Below are 19,195 nucleotides of genomic sequence, written 5' to 3'. Positions count from 1 at the left end.
GTTTGTGGAGGACTGCCTCCTGTGAGAGGGACACCACATGGAGCACGGGAAGAATGCAGAGGAGTGTTTCCCCCCCATCTTGGAGGAAGAAGCAGCAGGACTGACTGCACCCCTCATCCCCTGCCCCTGCACTGCCGGTGAAGGAAGTTGAGATACCAGGAATAAAACTGAGCCAGGGAAGAAGGGAGGGGTGGGGGAGGTGGGTTTTTTTTAAGATGTGGTAACACTTCCCACTGTCCCATTCTGTCTGTTAAATGGTGGTGGTGTTAGTGTTTTGAATTAAAGTGATGTCCTTTTTCTTCCCCTAACAAACCTGTCTTTTCCCTGTGACCATAATGGGTGAGTGACACCTCTCTGTCCTTATCTCTATTCCTGAGCCTTTTGATTGATTTTCTCCTTGCCAGCACTGGGGGGGAAGGGGTGAGTGAACAGCTCCGTGGTGCTCGGTTGCTCTCTGGGCTCAAGCCACGACAAGGTCTACAGAACTTTAGTAAAACCGAACCCAAACTGCAACAACTCTGAAAAGTATTGATTCAACACCCTTTTTCTGATTCTGTAATTATGCTGCCTGGATAGCAGTTGGGAAGAAAGGTTGATAATATTATTTACAGATTCAGCCTAATGTTACACTGTCAGAACAACAACATGACCACAAAGACATTGGAGAACTTTTCAAATATGAAAGATGAAAATTGCCTAATAAGAAGCCATTACACATTCAGGTCCTTCGAAGCTTGAGACCAAATTGCAAGTAGCTCTGCCTGTGGAAGACCTGAGTTCACTTTGAGAAACTTCGTGAAAGCAGATGGCTCTTCTAGAAATCATGAGTTTTCTAAAATCTTTCTAAAATCATGTGTTTTACCTTTGGAAAGTGAATTCATACACACTTTTAAAAATGAGAAGGGACACTGGATGCAACAGTGTCATGGAGACGTCAAAAATCAGATGAATTAACACCAAGCCAACAAACTTAAAAATTAAGTCTGCAGAGAGAAATAAATCTGTCTATGGCTGTAGGCATTTTTTTTAAGGGGAGAGGGGTCAGGAAGTTGCCAGAGCTGGTGGTGAGGTTTGTTTGCATAATTTTTTGCTTTGCTTCTGTTTTGTGGGTTTGTTTTAAGTCTAACCCAGTTCTTTGAGGTTAAATAAAACCCCAAATTTTTGCCTGAACACATTTCCAGTCTTCAAGGTGCTCTCAGATCTTCTAATAAAGAATTGTATGAGAACTTGTATCTTGTAGAAGGATTTATGTCTGATAAGATCCATTTTAATTAAAATATAAAGTAGCTGTTTCACACCACACTGCTTATTTCCCCTCACATCACTTGCCCCTTCTGCTCAGTTACTATCCTTGTCAATTACAGAGATGAGACACAAAAAGACTGCCAAAATACTGTAGTTTCCTGTGGGAGAGGTTGTATAAAATACATCTACTAGTCCCTAACTCCCAAAACATAGACAAAATAACAAACAAGACAGGAAAAAAAAATATATATATATATATAATTTCCCCCTTTCTTAAGTGCAAAGACTTCAAGTCCAGACCCTCCCATGGGAGTTAGACTGGTAGAAGCAAGAACTGCACTCTGCTCATTTACATACCATCTGAAGGCTTTGGCCAGCAGACCAATCTTACCAGTTTTCAGTCTCCTCATCAACTTCAGAAGACTGTTTCATATCACATCTTCTGGATTTCTGCTGGATCCCAGCCCAGCTCAGTTTAAAGCTACCTTGGAATGGGCAATATTCTGCCAAGCAAATAGCTCCAGGGACAGCCAACATGAAGCACAGAGATAATGATACACATTCGGGAAGTGTGTTGTGGTTTGGAGCAGGGGAGTGAAAAGCTGCCAAAGCTTTTGCAGAGTCAAAAGGTTAAATCCTCTCTGCATGGAGACTCTCAGAAAAACACAGCATAACAATAAACCCTAGAGGCAGCAGCCTAAGAACCACTGCTGCTCAACCTCTCAAATAAGAGTATCCACACAGGAGCATAAAAGTATATGCTGTTTAAAATGTGCTAACAACATTAGTTGATCTGCTGCACACAGTGAGAAAAGGAATCTATGCACAACCTTCTATTCATGGATAAAATTGCTGCTCAAAGTTTTTGCTTTTGTGTTGTTGACAGTGCAAGGTATATGCTCTCATCTACTTGGTGATGGGCCTCCATCTCCCCCTCACTTACCAGAGTAAGAAAAAGCAAACAAAAGAAGGTGAGGGGAGACTAAGAGGGTTGTTTAGATTAATTTAGTCCTCTCTACCTATCATCCAGGAAGGAAATAACAGAACAAGAATTGTTCAAGAAAGACAAAAGAGAACTGAAAAGCAGGATTTCAGTGAGGACACACTGCAGAAACAAAGATGAAGTTTTGCAGGGGTACACAAAAACAATGAGCAGGAGAGAAGCAGCTAAGGTAAGCAAACCAGTCCTGACATTTTCCCTAGGTACATGAATATGAGATGGTTGTGGAAGGCGTACGCATACAACCTAATGCCCCATATATGCAAAACCTCCTTCACCTTAGGTGCCAGATAATTGCCTGACTGCCGGTGCCTGCCCAAAGTCAAAGCTTCCACCATTTCCTAGCATCAAGTCTCCTCACACACTATAAAAAAGCATGTTAAAAAAGGTTAAGTATCAATGCACAGACCCACTGAAGTTAGGAGAAAGTGAAAGTAGCTTAACTAAAAACAAAAGCAACTCTGGCTAGATGTCAGGGAAAGCTTTCTAACTGGAAGAGTAACAAAGGACTGAAGCTGAGCTCCTGGGAGGCTCCTTTAGTTGCGGTTTTCAAAACCAGATCAGACCGAAAGAACATGTAAAGAATGAACCACATATTTGTGACCATGCCCTCATGTAATGTAATTCACTATAAATTTGCTATATATCCTATTCATCTAATTCCCTTCTACCCCCATTGGTCCACAGAAGTAATCCTAGCCATTGAGAAATGATGACTTTACCTTCAAGAAAAAAAAAAAAAAAAAGATAACACTTGCTTTAATTCTGAGCTTCCTCACAGAAATATGCAGGATTACTGGTTTTAGGAGTCAGCAGGGTTCATGCTTTTGAGTTCTTCTCTGCAACCATGACAACAGAAAGTTTAAATTATTTTAAATGAGAGCAAGAAAGACATTCCAAGATTTTGAACTGATGAAAGCACAAAGTGAAATCCACTGTAAGAATCAGACTGTAGCACTGCAGATTTGAAGCCTTTCCAGAGAAATCAAGAGACTCTTGACGATACCTGTGTAAGCTGAACTACCACTACCACAACCTGTGCAGGCTCTTAGCCAACAGCAAATGAAAGGTAATGCAACTAAACCCTCTTATTGCAATCTAAACTAAACTGAATTACTAAGTATTTGCTATTCATGCATTTGGATAGCTACCACAGCTGAACACTTACCAGCTTGATCACGTGCCCAAATCTTTTGATAGAAACTTGAATCAGCAGAGCCCACAAATACTACATGCAGGTAAAAGGTTTAGATACTGTAGTCCCACTGGAGAACTTAATTTTAGATAGGGTAACACACCTACCCAAATCACAGGACTTTCAGCTCTGTGTCGCTACATAAATGACTCTGTGACAGTCAAACCTTCCTTTTGAAATAGAGTTTTAATATGTTCCAACGTGATGAATTGCAATATTGCTTAGAGGCAAACATTTCTTTGTGTCAACAGCAGCTGTTCCTTAAAACAGTTAAACCCACATCTAATTATCTGAGATTTGTTTATTAAAAATACAGACTCAACAGCATAAAATTCTCTATCTGCTGTTTCTAGCATTGAGTAAAGAAATGCTAAGTCATAATGCTAAAATGCTGCTTCCCAGTTTCAGCTCATGGATCTAGCTCTCGTACACCAAGCATCATAAAGGCACTTCAATGTAAGTGATACTGTTGCGCTGATATTTACTCTGTAACTGGATATTCAGGCCTTGAGACAGTTTTTCAGAATTTCCTGAGTGCCAATCACAATCTTTAGAAAATACTTTTGAAAGACTCTTATGCAAGCACCTGAACACTTCTGAAAATAAGTATGCAGCCTTTGTCCTTTGAGTACAGTTCCAATCCTGCCCATGATTACATGATACAAGATAATCCTCATCGACAGTGACAGGATCTTCCTCACCAAGATGAGATCCTTCCAATTTCTTTTTTTTCACATGCATAATTTTTCCTGTTTTGATTTGAATTTTGTTTGCTTTGATACGTTATTGCTTAAATGACATTTGAGATAATCCAAGAAAGAACAGTATTATTTTTTTCTCCTGTAGCAGAACATGTGTGAGCTGACTAAAGCCTAACCACTGACTTGACTTATTTTGGCTTAATCAAGTGCCACTGGAGCATATAATTCCCAGCTGAAGAAAGAGCCCAAAACCAGAACAAACCTTTGTTCAAAATAAAAAAATCCTTTTAAGCAGATCCAGCCTTCTATCTAAATGAAGTAGATTAAGAAAACAAATCACAAAAATAATCTGTTCCACCAGGGTTCAAACAAGTCTGTTACTTCACCAAAATATTTTTTCTGGTCTAATGCTTAGCATAGATAGATATGTATGTTTCAAGGTGCTTTAACCTGCTCCAACATATTCGTTTTCCCACAAGTCAGTAGCCTGTATAACATGAGCACCATCATAATGTATAGCCAAACAGACTACAGTGGGATTATATTTTTTTTTCCCATGAAAGCACATTCAGTTAGTCAGAAAGAAAATTTTTGCATGCAGAGAAAATCCTGAGGTTTGGGGGTTTGACGGGCTGGCAGGGCTGATGCCTTGATCAAACTTGTTCAATAGATTGTGAGCTCTCTGTTTTGATAAGGTCAGTACTTACTGTGAAATTACATGCTAGGCCTTTGGCAGCCAAGCTACCTCTGCACCTTTGTGGTACAGATGCTTAAAATCTTCAGGCTTGCCTAGAAACTTTCTTCAAGTCACACTGCTCCTGGAACCACAGTGTACCTCCCTCCCAACCTGCCCCAGGCAAGGGCGGTCCAGCTGCTAATGCTAACCTATTATCTTTCTCACTTCAGGAAAGGTTAAGCTAGGTAAGTACAAAATTATTTGTGTCGGTATAAACTGTTTCCATGCTGGTTTACCTTCATAATTTTTTTACGATGAAAATAGAACACACTTAACCAAAATTGTGACAGCCCTGGAAGAACTGGATACACATCAGCCCAGAGCTACTCATGATATGCACTTACGATTTGGGGCAGACACCTGGTGCAGAATTCTGCAAATTTATACTACTAGAGCAAGAACCCCAGATCAGCTGTTCTGCTGCCTAGAGACTATATTACCTGAAAAAACAACTTGGCCTCTTTCCTCCTCCATCCTAACCTGCTTCCCTCCCACACACATCAATTTGCTCACCCACCTACTGCTGCAGGCCTAGCCTGAGCTCTCTCCAGGGCAGGGTCTGCTTTTGCATCGGCTGTTTGTGGAGTCCTTCAATGTTTTATCAGGGTGCTCAAGTGCTACCATGACTAAAACAATGTACCACTCTACAAAAACTCCAGCCCCAACTTTGTGCAGGAGGAAACAGCTGTACACTTGAAAAATAACCTAAATCTACATGTAGAATGAATACTGGAGCATAGAGTCAAAAGCATTGTTTAATGAAATGTCCAGCCCCTTCTTCCAGATTGAAAATGGCTAGTGCTCCTGACAGAGCACAAGGCTTCCTTTTTGTATACTTACAACAATCACTACTGCAATTTCCTTTAAACCATTCTTCTGGTTACCCCCTCCTGCTTCAGACTTTAAAAAGAGCTAAGAAGAATCATGCTCTTCCCTGCATTATGATTTTTTTTTCCTTTTTGCAAGTCTGTACTGAACAGAAAAAGCCTGTATCAGGCCAGTCAGGTTTCCTGTTCCCCTGTAACTGTTCCTGACTGACTTCAAACTGCAAGCACATTTGTATGCGAGGTGAACTTCACAGCAAACACCTGCTTCTTAAAGACACTGTACACTCTGATAGCTCTTGTAATTTACTGCTTGAGTACATTCTTTTGCTTCACTTTTTGTACACCCAGAAATCAATGTTCAAAATTCAATTACACTGCTTTTCTACAGTTCAAGTGATTTTTCTTATCCCATATTCCTTCTGTACGCAAGAAACGGAGTATGAATCAGAGCAAGCTTAGAAACCAGATAATAAGCAGCAGCCTGTTAGATGTCCTTCTTACAGGTAGTGACACTAAGTCCATCTGCTCTATGTGATGTGATTTATGTAAGAAAAAATGTATATTAAGATGAAGAACCTTAATCCACTGTAGGCAAAGGCAGAAGAAACTCCACCAATTTCAACAGAATTACATCAAACCACTGGTGGACTAGATACAAACACACACAGCATAATCACCTCAAGGTGAGCATGGAGATGGGCATAGCATATATTTATATAACTTCAAAAGACAGGTGAATGCAGTAATGAACACTTGTACTTTTGTGACTTTTCAAGTGCATGATTAAACTTTAGTAGAGCAGGAATATAAAAATCTAGCTGCTTTGATTCACCATCAAGAGAAGACACATGGTAGGATTAAATAATACTGAAGAAAATTTCCCTTACCCTTTTACTTTGGAGTTTCTTTGAGTGCATTATTTGCTTATGAAAAGTTTCTGGATTAATATTCTTGGAGGGAGGGTTCTATAAGCACACTGCATGTATGTCACACACAGCAAAAGAAGTATTTCTGTATGCTGTCGTACTGCAAAGCTTCAACCCTGACCAATGTAATACTCATTGACCAAAAAAAAAAAAACAAAAACCAAACAAAAAAACACACATTTAAAACTATCAAGAAAATAGAAAGTCTCATGGGCTGATACAAACTAGGCAACAGGAAAAAAAACCCACATCTATACTAAAAAGCTGGATTTGATTCATTTTCGGTAAACTCAGTGCAGGCGGTTTAATTCCCTCTGAAGAAACCCTCCTCTCAACAAAGTATGTCAAGTCAGAAGCATGCTCTCCTGCAGGACTTCTGCCTTCTGGAGTTTCTGTGTACTACAGTAAAAATTTAAAGCTCTTACAAAAACACAAACAGAACAAATCACTGCAAAGAAAGATTTACAACAAAAGAAAGGAAGTACTGAGAAACTTCCTTCCTTTTGACATTTTATAGATCACTCTCCCCAAACATCTTAATTTCACCAAGACTCCTCCAATTTCTGTACAGACACACACACAATATCAAAAATAAATCTGTTGGTTTTCTGACTATCCATGCTGACTTTTGTTCACCTTTTCACAAAGTAGCAAACATCATAAACAAACATGGTCTGCCTTGCAGTTTGTCTTTAAACAAACTTCAGCAGATAGTTTGAGAAACCTGCCTCTATAGCAGAATTTTTTCAGGAAAGTGGAAGAAGAGAAAAAACAGATCTAAGATCACTGAAAAAAGATTCAGTCATGAAAGTAACAAACACAGCTTTCATGTTCTGAACAGTCAGTCTAAAAATCTAAACGCTGAGGAAAGGCCAAGGATGACTAAGAAAAAGTTCAACTTCTATTTAAAAGGTAGAAAGTTAATACATTTCTTTTATGTGAACAACATCTAACATCTTCATATAAGATTTAACACATTTTATTTTCAGCATCATCATTTACTAATTGAGCCTGCTTGCAGAAAAATTGGTTCCAATTTGGCTCCTTGCCAAAGCACAGCAGAACACCTACTGTCTTCACTGGAATTGAAACCAGGTCCACAATTTCAACTATTCCCAAATCAGGGAAAGGCTTTGGTAACTCACTGTTGCTTTCACCAGAAAAGGTAATGTTATTACCAAATCACTGCCTGAGGAAGAGAATTGGCTTTTGCAGGAACAGCCCAGGGACACTGGAGGAACAGCTGAAGGAATTACAAGGCCAAGAGCATTTTCTTAATAGTAAATCTCATCCATATCTATCTGGAGCGCTGGGAGAGCAGAGAATATCCCCCCATTTTTGGAGAAAGACAGTTTGTAGAAGTGATTTTAAAGGCACTACCATTTGTCAAGCCTTAACACTGAAGAACAAAAGACTACTCAAAATAATCCAGAATAAATGTGATACCTTTAAAGGACACCAAAAGCTTTTGTTTCCAAGTATGATCCCACAGCTTTAGAGCTTGCTATCTTCCAGGTGAAGAATGTACACACTGAAAAGACAACTGAAGTGTCCAGCCAACTTAAACGTTACACACAAAAAGAAAATGCATATGGGCATGTTTTGGAACATCTAGGTCCCGCTGAGGGACTTTTAGAGAGAAAAAAAAGAATAAGGGAAAGAGTATGGCTGAAGAATCTGATATCACTTCAAAACAGAGGCAAAGTATTTGATCTTTTAAACTTAAGGGCTCTATTCCATCCTGAAAATATTATTAAAAACCACCTTTAAACCCACTCATTCCTCCTCTACCCAAAGCAGTCAATGCAAATTAAACCTAAAAAGCTGAGGGCAAGTCAGGACATTCACACACCTCTTCAAAAGGTTCCACTACAAGGTCTGGCAGCTTTCTTCCCTTCTTTCACAGAGGAAACAACAATAGAGAAAGGTTTTTTGCAAGTGCAACCATGCTGTCAATTTGCATGTCCTTCATTTGCCCAGGGCATTTTTCTCCTGATCACCACTACTGAACATAATCTACGTTTCTCCCAAGACCCCTTCTAAAGTGTTCTAACTTACTCTGATCCAGGCACAGTTATCAAGGGTTATTTGCTGCATGGTCATATAAACAACTTGGTTTCAGTTATGCCAGCCAGCCTTCAACATTACCCAGCAATGTTTTTATTTTGGCATACTGAATAAACCAACCACACAGACAAAAGATTGTCTGTCAGCATCAAGCAAACTTCAAAGGATCCCCAAAAGGGGAGGTCAGCGCTGTGTGCAACACAGCGTAAATGTGGCCAGCTGCACCACTTAGCCCATGATGCAATGGGCTCCTTGCACTCCCTCCTGTTGTCTTCCCAGGTAGTACAGACAAGGCCACGGGAAACCATAGGAAACAAGAATCTGATGGTTCCTCAGCATGAACAAAAACTGAAAAAGTAGTAGCAGTCGTGGCTTTCCAGATCCATTTGGTTCTGACAAATTACTTCCTTTCCCTTCAACGGCCTTGATGAGAAGATTACACTACTTTATAAACAACAGCCATCTTCTATACCATAGGCAAACACCACCAAAACAGAATTAGAGCAGAAGCAAGGTCTAATGCAGTATTCTTCTGTCTCTGGTGTTGGTCAACACCTGCTAGTTTTGAGGACAGTTTAAGATGCCCCCAGTAGGAAGACATGGAGAGTCTGCTTTCATATTATGTGTCATATCAATATTCAGAGACTACATCTTTTCAGAAAGGACATCTTACCATTTGCTTCAAGTTGTAAGTTAGTGCTGAACTTGCTCTTCATTACTCACGTAAGTGTTCTTCCTCATTTTTTTAGTTCTCAGTAGCTAGTTTCACCAGTTTCCTGTAGAACTCACACATGGCATTAAAAAAAAAAAAGTGTATTTTCCCATATGGTTCTGAATATAGCCCCTTATAAAGATAACGTTTGTTCTGGTATTCTGAGGGGAAAAAGAACTAAACCTCATTACATTCCTTCTAGCCACCATTCATCCACCAAATAGGAAAGAAGCTTGTAGCTTTTTTTTTTTTTACACTGTGACACTGAGAATCTGAATAAATCTGATGAATGAAAACCAGAACTGTAATTTTTTAATATCTCATTTATTTAAAAGATTAATAATAAACCGGATCTTCAGCATTTAATAAATAAGAAGTGGGTATTACTATAGATAGAAAATATTTTTGGTGACACTACAAATAATTTATTCTCAGATATAAATGAGAACTTACAGTGAAATACACAGTATGTGGCAAACAAGAACAAGGTCTGGTGCTTTTTATCTGGACTATCTTTCTTCTGGCTTAGTCCTGCAAGATGCTCAATTGCCCTTAGCTGTGCAATGTGTTAAAGCATGTGCTTCCACACATTAGTAGCCATGCCAAATTTTATGTAATTTGTAAATTTCTATGTAATTACTAATTACATAGGGAAACTGCCATTTTCTGTCTTCTGAATACTTTTCATGCAATTGAGATCTAAAAGATCCTCCTTTTCCATTACTAAAAGGCATTCTGTCTCACACAGCCAAAGAATTTATTCCTCTGTGCATTCAGTTCTCATTTTCCTGAGAACACAGGAAAGATAGTAAAGTGCTGAGCCACTTACTACCAAAGTGGCTCACACAACCACATACAGATTTTACACACATACCCAAAATTTCAAGAACTACAGAAAGACAAAATGTCTTCTTGTCTGGCTTATAGAGAGCCATTTGTAACCCTGCAAAATCCAAAAGGTAAATAGTGACAAATAAGTCATGAACCATACAAAATATAGCCCACTTTTTCCTCTACATTAGTTATTATCTATGACTATTATTATATATTTTAAATCTAAGCAGAAGGAGCAGTTGGATTTCACAGAATGTAAAGGATTCCCCTTATTAAACATGACCAATACAAATACATGATAGGAGGGAGGGTTTGCCACTTGTATGCCTTCGCTCATGTCACACCAAGACAGAATTAAAAAGTTCACAAGGGGCAATGAGAAAGAAGGGTTTGTTTAAAAGGAATCCTTACAAACCTCTGAGACTTCTAACAACCAAGCTTTAACATAACACCCCTGGTACTATAGGTTAACGATGCATTCAACTCACTTAAGATTTCCATCAAGAATGATCAAAAAATCCCTACATGGGTATTTTAAATTTTAGTTGTTATTTTCAGTACTATCAATTGAAAGAAACTACTGAAGTGCCTGTGTTCCCTTATACACCTCAGACTGGACCATCCTGACCTGTTTTCTTACAGGTAAGCACCTGCCTCCCAAAGAGTCAGTAAGCAGAGTCTACTTACGACCAGTCGGACAACAGGCAAAACAACGTATGGTATGTTCATGGTGATGTTGAAATTTTAGATTTAAACAAAATCAGTGTTTATGGTCACAAACCAAGCAATACAGTCTTCTATCAGAAATAAAAAAGCACATTCCCCACTTGGCAAAACAAGCAGGTTCCCCTCTTAATGTTGCAGCAAAACCAAAGAAGCAGAGCTCTCATTTTGCAATGTTTCTATTGGTTTTCCACTACTAAATAATAGCATGGGTTGACCCCAAGCATGTCCCTTTGACCTTAGTGCCTCCAGTGTTCAACCACCCCCAACGCAGGATGCAGATGAAGAAGTGGGAACAAAAGCACAATCAATACTGAAATTAGAATCTTTATTTTAAACCATGAAATTAAATTGGTATGCAGCAAGCACAAGATCTGATCAAGAAGACAGCATCTAAAATGTGTACTAAAAATGCAGCCTGCAAAATTCTACCCAGATACTGACATGTGACTGTTTACTTGCAAAGATCTCACTTATGAATAAAATGCAGCTAATATACATGCTCTATCATTACAAAAACTAAATCTTCTTGAGGAAAATAAGAGTTTAAAGAAAAAAAAACACTGACAAGAATGAAGAGAGGAGAATGCTTCAGTAATCTCTCATCTTTGTACCAAAAATACGGACATTAGTAATGATGCAACATGACTAATACATATTTCTCATTTTCTCACGTGTTTAATATCATCGTGGCAACAGATATTTTACAGCGTGAACTGACACAGATCTATAGCTTCTTAACGAAATTCTTTTTCTGAAGCACCTTTCAAATTATTCAGTCTCTTCAGAGAGTTCCACTCATACTGTGGTCATTTTTAGCAGTTTTCTTTCTTGTGGGGAAGGGTTGCAATTCTGCAGTTGAATTTTAGTTTAGAATTTTAGTAAACTAAAATGAATAAAATATCAACAGATGGTATTTAACTATACTAAAGACTCTAATGTAAGAAATGCTCAATTCAAGTTACAGAAATCCAGAAGCATTTAATAAGAAGGCCACCTCACACACCTTACATTTGCCCTCATTATACTAAGAAATTATTGCTCATTGAAACTAGCAAAACAGACCTCTCTAACAATACTATTGCTCAAACCTCAGGTTGACTAAGAGGTAACTTCATTTAAAAGTTAATGGATTTCCTTCTTGCTGTCATGCTGGTTTCATTAATTTAGTTAAGTGCACCTAGGGAAAACAAAGTGTCTTGGTGTTCATTTATGGTTATTCCCTGGGGTATTCAAAATTGCTGGTCTCATCTGTAAAGATACTGATGAAATTACTAATCTATTTCAAATACGTGACAGTAATTTTGAGAAGTAGTTAATAGCAAGGTTCATGAGCCCTTCTGTTCCTTTCATTCTTTTTTTACTAGAATTATGCACTATTTCAGTCCATCTTTAGAGGACTGAAATAATGCACAATTCCACATGCATCACCTTGTAGTCACTGTGCAGATGACTATTTTATACACATAATAGAAATTTAGAGAAAGAACATCATCTTTCTAATATGGAAGTGCTATGGAATATCATTAATTTACATCTTTGTTAACATTTTTTTGTTGCTTTTGTTACAAACAGTCCTTAGGTGTATTGCATCTACAACACTAAACAATAAAACATGTACTGATTAATACTTGGAGCTTGACAGTATTACCTGTTTAGTTTCTCTGCTGCTGTGCAAAATATGCACACATAACACAAAACTGTAGCTTTATAAAGTAAAGAAATTAGGAGGTTGCCAACAAGTCTCAGAATGGTATCAGTTTTTCTAAATGCTGTTTTCAGTGATTAAATCAAAAAATAAAAATCTGGATTTCAAGATTGTGTCCTTTTAAACAATTCACTTTTTATTAACTGCTCTTTTCAAAACAGTATGCTGAACATCTAGAAGAACCTGCCTGGAAAAGTATCTATTAATCAATACCAAACAGGGCAAAGGAAAGAATATGATTTAATATGCTTGAGCTTTGATATTACAGTTTAGTAATTACTGTAGGTGGTAAGCAAATTAGCATAGGTGGAAAACAACTGCCATCTACCATTAAAAAGATTTTCAGGATTTCTGAAACAGTGTACCTGCATAATTAAGAAAATTTCTCACAGAAAGATGATTTCCTTTTTAAAAATGTAAAAGTATAAAACAGCACAAATCACTATCACAAAGAATACATTCCATATTCAACCAGAAAATTACTACCAATTTGAGTTTTAATGACAACTCTCAATTAGAATAATTAACACAATCTAAGCTCTTTCTATTCATAGGGCTCTATTTCCTGCTGACACGTGCATTCATTAAGTATTTTCACCAGGGAAAAAAACAGGAGCCTACCACTCCCATACTGACGCCTTGGAGTCCCTACAGCTAAATTAGCTTGATGCAAAAGTGCACCCCTCACTTTCTGTATATACTAAATTTTAAAGCCATGAAGCCTGGAACCGCTCAGATTAAAAAAAACAAACAAACAAACAACAAACTTCAATGGGGAGTGAAAAAATGTCAGAATAATCCCCAGAAAACTTTCTAATAAATGGTATGTTTACCTATTTCTTTATATCATACCTAAATCATATTGTCAATCATTCCTAAGTTTCTTAACAACATATATCATATTCTGATGAACCCACTCATGTTTTTTACGTATCAAGTCATTTAGCACAGTTCCTAACCTCAGTCACTCACTGTTTCAGGTATTTTTGTGTGTGTGGTTTTTGTTTTATTTTTTTAAACAGGCCCTGCTTTTAGACTGTTGGATCTCATTTTGTCAAATTCTCAGTGAATCATCACAAAGAAAAATCTGTCTGCTTATTTCCCAGATAAAAGCCACACACTTTCTTTGAGACTGAGTATCTTTTACAGAGATTCGACCTGTAAATGTAGCTTACACACCATGAAATTCATCTCTATATGGAAGGCCACAGACAGTCATGTATATCACAGAAGTACCAATTAACACCTTAGCATACCAATTAAGTGCTATGGTGGCCAGAGTATCACTATTAGGTGGTACTCCCTAACAAAATAATGTTACAGAACATATACCGTATGTAAATGGAGTCTTCCAGGAAGAATCAGTGTATCTATCCTATTCATCATTTGTCCTATAATGAAACTTTGCTGTTGACCCATCACACATCAAAATAAACAGGACTTCGACAGCACAGAAATAGTGCTCAGAGAGGAATTTCAAGGAACACTTCAAAACTTCAATAATCAGATGGCTTAAGACTAATTAGAGAGCTTGTTCACTGGAGAAGTAGCTAGTGTTTTTTGAAGAACTTTATTTCAACCAAAGAGATACAAACATAAAATAGAGATGTGTCATAATATTTTTAACTGGTTCAGGAAAAAGAAAACTAACATTTGCCTTAAATAATGTTTTCAAGAAAAATGAGTAAAAGAGTTGTTGAATTCCTTTTATGTACACATTACAGGATGACCGTTCTTTCTGAAACAGCTAATCACAAATAGGCTTCATAGCAGTATTTTCCAAGGGCCCACAGAGGTTTCCTTGACCTTCAATAACAAATTTGTGCAACAAGGCACACTATTCTCCTGTGAGGACAATTACTCCAATTCTTAACAGAGTCAAAACAGGTAATGCCCACAACCCACCAGTTAGCCACCATGTCAAAACACTACTGACATGTCTTGAGCCATCAACAAATAAGGTATACCTACTTAGAAGGTAGTACCGTACCATAAAAACACCTAAGTTATCATTTATGTGAAGATGAGTCAAAGTAACAGTCCTGGAAGTGACTATTTTTCAGTTAACAGTTGATTCTTATCATATTTGTAGCAAAAGTCTGTCAAAAACCCATTTTGTAATCAGCATCTTGAATACCCTTTTCTGAGGAAAATCTGCCCCAATCTGAGACCATATACCTTGATTAGACAAATTGTAACAGAACATGAATAGCCCCTTTTAATCCAAAATTTCTTGGACTAACAGCTGCCATTGCTTTATTATCTCAAAACATGTACTTTCCAAAGTATCTCACTGCTAATTTACCATAGGGAAACATAAAAACATGAGATACTTGATGACCTTTCCTGATTATCCAGCTATTATCAGTCTGCTGTAAACCCTAAGACTGGAGAGCCAGCTTCTATGTTTTCACACAACAATGCTCTGACCTTAAATTACAAAGACATAGAGAGCAAACAGAACTGGTAACAGTGAGAACACAAAAACAAACTATGAGAAGCAAAAGTCAGTTTGAGCAACTACAAGGAAGAGATCATCACAAACTCCTCCAGACAGTGTGGCCCACGGCAGACTGGCCAGCTGCTACCAGCACAGAGGGCTGGGAACTTTATTCCTGGCTCCTGTTGCACAACCTTGGAAAAGTCACTAGATCTCTTTGCACCTCAGCTTCCCCACTTCGAACCAGAAAAAACCAATGCTTTCCTTTCCCTAACAAGCACTTTGAAATCCACAGAGACAAGTATCTAAACTGCACACAAAGTCCCGGTCTTGTGCCAATTCTGTTCATTGTTTTAATCTGAAGTACAACTTAAAGCCCACTCTAGTACCAAGAATGTGTTAAAAAAATGGTAATTCAAAAATGTCAATGTTTTGTTCAGTATTTTGCTGCATATAGTTGCTGTCAAGTATAGCAAGCTAGAAATAACTACCATGCAAACTAAGCAAACTTCATGCCCTACATCAGTTCAGAAACAAGTATCTACTTCATGCATTTATTTCAGATTCACTGAGGAAACAAAGTTGCCTAGGACTCCTACAATCACAGAGCTGAGTCTTCCACCCTTCAAAGACAACAGGACTAAATCCACTAACATCAAGTAAGTACACAGGCAGTAAATAGCTATTAAGTTGTGGTTTTTATTTCTAGCAGACATGCATCTGCTTGGGGGAAAAGACGAGAATGAAGTTGCTTTTATAACTACTTATAATCTCTGCTCTTACAATAGTCAAGGTCTGTGCAACAGTACCAAAAACTTGAATTTCCTGTGTAGCTGTGAACCCAAGTAGAAGTGGGAAGACAAAAGAAAGATCACATCCAGAATCTGATGTTCTAAGGAAATCTTTATTTTAAAATAAAATAAATAAGAACATTCATAATCTATACCTTGGTGCCAAAACTGAATAGATTATGAGACTCTGCATTTTCAGATATATACATGCTAACAAAAGAATTAAAACAAAACATTCATATTTCAAGGTTAAAGTGCCAAATGACAGAACATGTCAAATTTTAAGTTTTGTTTCTGCTTCTGTTTTACTAAGAATTAATCATATAACTTCAGTGGAAACATGTAGAATAAAAACAACACAAATGCTCCCTGAGCAGTGTAAAATGGCGTAAGCCAAGACTGAGTTGAAAGAGCCAGTCCTGCCCTCCTCCAGCGAATCAAGGCACTGATCCAGCTGAATACTAACCCAGCAAAAGGAAAACCAGTGGTTACCCTTCAGCTGGACAGGCGCTGCTCTTTACTTGCAGCTGCACAAACACTTGTGCAAGTACAAAGGGAAAGGAGAACACAATGGTGGAAACCACTGACTGGGGAGAGCTATGCAGTTACTCTCTGTAGGTTTTCAAAGGCTCATGGCGCTACAGTGCTGGGGTGTGGTTTCACATTAATACAAATTTAATCTTAAAAAGAAAAAAACCCACGCTGCTACAAAAAGGAAGATTCTCCTTCCCCTAAAGTTCCCTGCTGTGCAGTGTCAATGTCTGCCCCAAAATGCTAACGAACTACTAGTTTTCTGTAAGATCCGCACACTGTTCCAAACTGACTCTGTGACTGCTCTGCAGTTAGATTCAAGACACAGAAGGAGCAGGTGGAAGGGGTGAAATCTTTATCATCATACCACATTCAGATCACACTAAGAATGGCAGGAAACCACACCTTCATCTTAAACTAGAGGGTTCCCAACACCGCAAGTCATGTGCTCTTAAAAAGAAGTTACATCTTCAGACCCTTTCTTTCCCATGGGACGTTAATTTTTATCAGACACTGCACAAACCCGTCACCTTTCAGGGTCTGGACGCATGAAGCTATAAGGACTATCTCTGCAGATTATTCTTTTAATATATTTCTTCTGCAACCGCACAACTGTAGGCAACAAAATCATATATGCATGCATAACATACCCACATATGTACATATAAAGGTAAGTTTTTCACAACTGTTCAAACTTCAAAGACCCAACATAGGTACTGAATTCCAGCGTCACCTTGATTTGCTTCCTCTGTGCTAAGCATGGATTTATGAGCCTATTTGCAGGCAGCTGATTCAGCAAAGCTTGACAAACCTCAATACATGTAGAGCTGGTAGTGCCACAGATTATACTGTTAGATCTAGACTCTCTCTCCCCCCCTTCACCAAACTTTAATCATTCAAGCTGAAACACACAGGCATGCAGGTTATTCTTTGGATATCTTAGGTAAAACGGAACAGCCCTTTCCAACAATAAATTTCAGAACTGATTTTTTTTTTTTTCTGATCCAACACTGAAACCATGTTCTTCTTACACTGCTAATAAATTCAAGTCCCCGACTCCTCAAACAAGGGCTTCAAGTGTCTGAGACATGCCATTTGCTGTCATTAGGCTAAACCAAACAAGACCAAGTTAAGGGCCTTCAGAAAAACCTCTGTTTTCACATGCTCTGTCAAGGCTCATTAGCGTCTGGCAGATGACTACTTTCAGGAGTTCACCCGCGCCGAGCCTGCTGCAGCAGCGCAAGAGCTTTTCCCACCGATCGGGCTACCGGCCGCAGGCGGGAGACGAGGCCGGACCCACACTCCTCCGTTCGGGAGCTGCTGCCCTCCCAGCTCGGGGCCGGGGGGAGGCGCCGGGCTCTGCCCCGCCGCCGGCGGCCTTTGCCCCGGCGAGGCGAGCAGCTCCAGCGAAGGCACGGTAGGGAGCAGCGGGCAGAGGCAGAGGACAGCGGCTCAACATGGGTGCGCCACAGCCCGAGTCCACAGCCGCCTCTTTTCTTGCTTTTTGTGGGTAGCACGCACAGAAAAATACTTCTGCCAAGTGTCACGAGTGCTCCGGAGTGGTCGGCACCTGCTCATTTAAAATGAGTATCTCAAAGTCTCCAAAGCCGCGTCTGCCCCACCGGCACGCGTCTTCCTGATTCATCTGTCCCTCGCGCGACCGCAACGAAAATTACAAAATTATCTTTTCGCCTCCCGCGGGATCCCGAAAACCCTTTTTCCTACCGCCGCTCCCTGCCCAGCTACCGAAAGGCGGTGGAGGGGCAGACACCGCCGGGCAGCCGCACCGCACGGCGCGGAGCCCGGCCCCGCGGACTCTCCCGCAGCGCATCCCGCAGCCCCGCCGGCCGCCCTTACCTTGATGCCCTGCTGCTGGGTGGTCAGGGTCAGCTTGGACTCGTCCAGGAGCAAAACTTCGCAGTAAAATTCCTCCGGGACCGCGCAGAAACAGCCCATGCCTGCTGCGATGGCCGGGGACGGGGCGGGGAGGCGGCAAGAGCCCCGAGCGGCAGCGGAGAGGGGCTGAGGCACAGCCGGAGCTGGGCCGCGCCCGGCTCCGCGCCCCGCCGCAGCGGCTGGAGACCGGCGGCTGCTAGGGCGCAGCGCCCAGCCCCGCGGGGCGGCCCTCCGCCGCCGCCATCCCGCGGGAAGAGCCTGGACGGGGGTGCCGGGCGCTCCCTGTGGGAAACGGGGAGAAAAAAGTCCGGCGGCTTCTTGGGAAGGAGTCCAGGGCGCAGCCCTCGCCCGCGGCTGGCTGTCACGCAGGCTCCCCCGCCGCTGCCGCCCCGGGGAGGTACCGAGCCGCCTACCCGCACCGTCCCCCGCCCCGTCCGCGCACGTTTCCGCGCCTCCTCTTTGTGTGAAGGAGCGGGAGCCGAGCGAGCGCTCTCCGCCGCCGCCGCCGGGGTGAGGGTGGGGGGTGTCCCCCCCGCGCCCGGCGAGCGCGTTACCTCCCGCCGCGGACCCTGCTAGCGCAGCGGGGCGGCGGCAGCGCCCGGTGCGCGCTGCGCTGGCGTCCGCGGGCCGCCCGCAGCCATGCAGGGAGGGCGCCAGCAGCCGCTCGCCTCCTCCCCCGGCGGGGGCGGAGGGACGCGCCGCCGGCCGCGACCCAGCCGCCGGGCAGCCGCCGGCCGCCTCCTGCCGTCCGCCGCCCGCCGCGCAGGGCTCCCCCCGGGCGGGCGGCGGCTGAGCGGGGCGGCTTTGAGACGGAGGCCGGCAGACGGCACCTGCCAGGCCGAGGAGGCGCCGCCGCCGCCCCC

At 41.0% G+C, this 19,195-nt stretch overlaps 1 protein-coding gene across 3 annotated transcripts in view; it reads right to left on the bottom strand.

Moving 5' to 3' along the window:
* The window catches only part of EPB41L4A (erythrocyte membrane protein band 4.1 like 4A), a 137,830-nt gene extending 118,908 nt beyond the window's left edge, over window positions 1–18,922 (bottom strand). For all 3 annotated transcript variants that reach the window (XM_074812668.1, XM_074812670.1, XM_074812669.1), the window contains exon 1: window positions 18,294–18,922. In XM_074812668.1, the coding sequence (XP_074668769.1) occupies window positions 18,294–18,392 (99 nt within the window). In that variant the 5' untranslated portion in view covers window positions 18,393–18,922. The remainder of the gene's footprint in view (window positions 1–18,293) is intronic.
* Between the last annotated feature and the right edge of the window lie 273 nt (window positions 18,923–19,195).

Source organism: Strix aluco, chromosome Z, assembly GCF_031877795.1.
Source record: "Strix aluco isolate bStrAlu1 chromosome Z, bStrAlu1.hap1, whole genome shotgun sequence".
NCBI classification, from domain to species: Eukaryota; Metazoa; Chordata; class Aves; order Strigiformes; family Strigidae; genus Strix; species Strix aluco.
The sequence above is the reverse complement of the archived record's forward strand: the minus strand, read 5'-3'. Positions and strand labels throughout refer to the sequence as shown.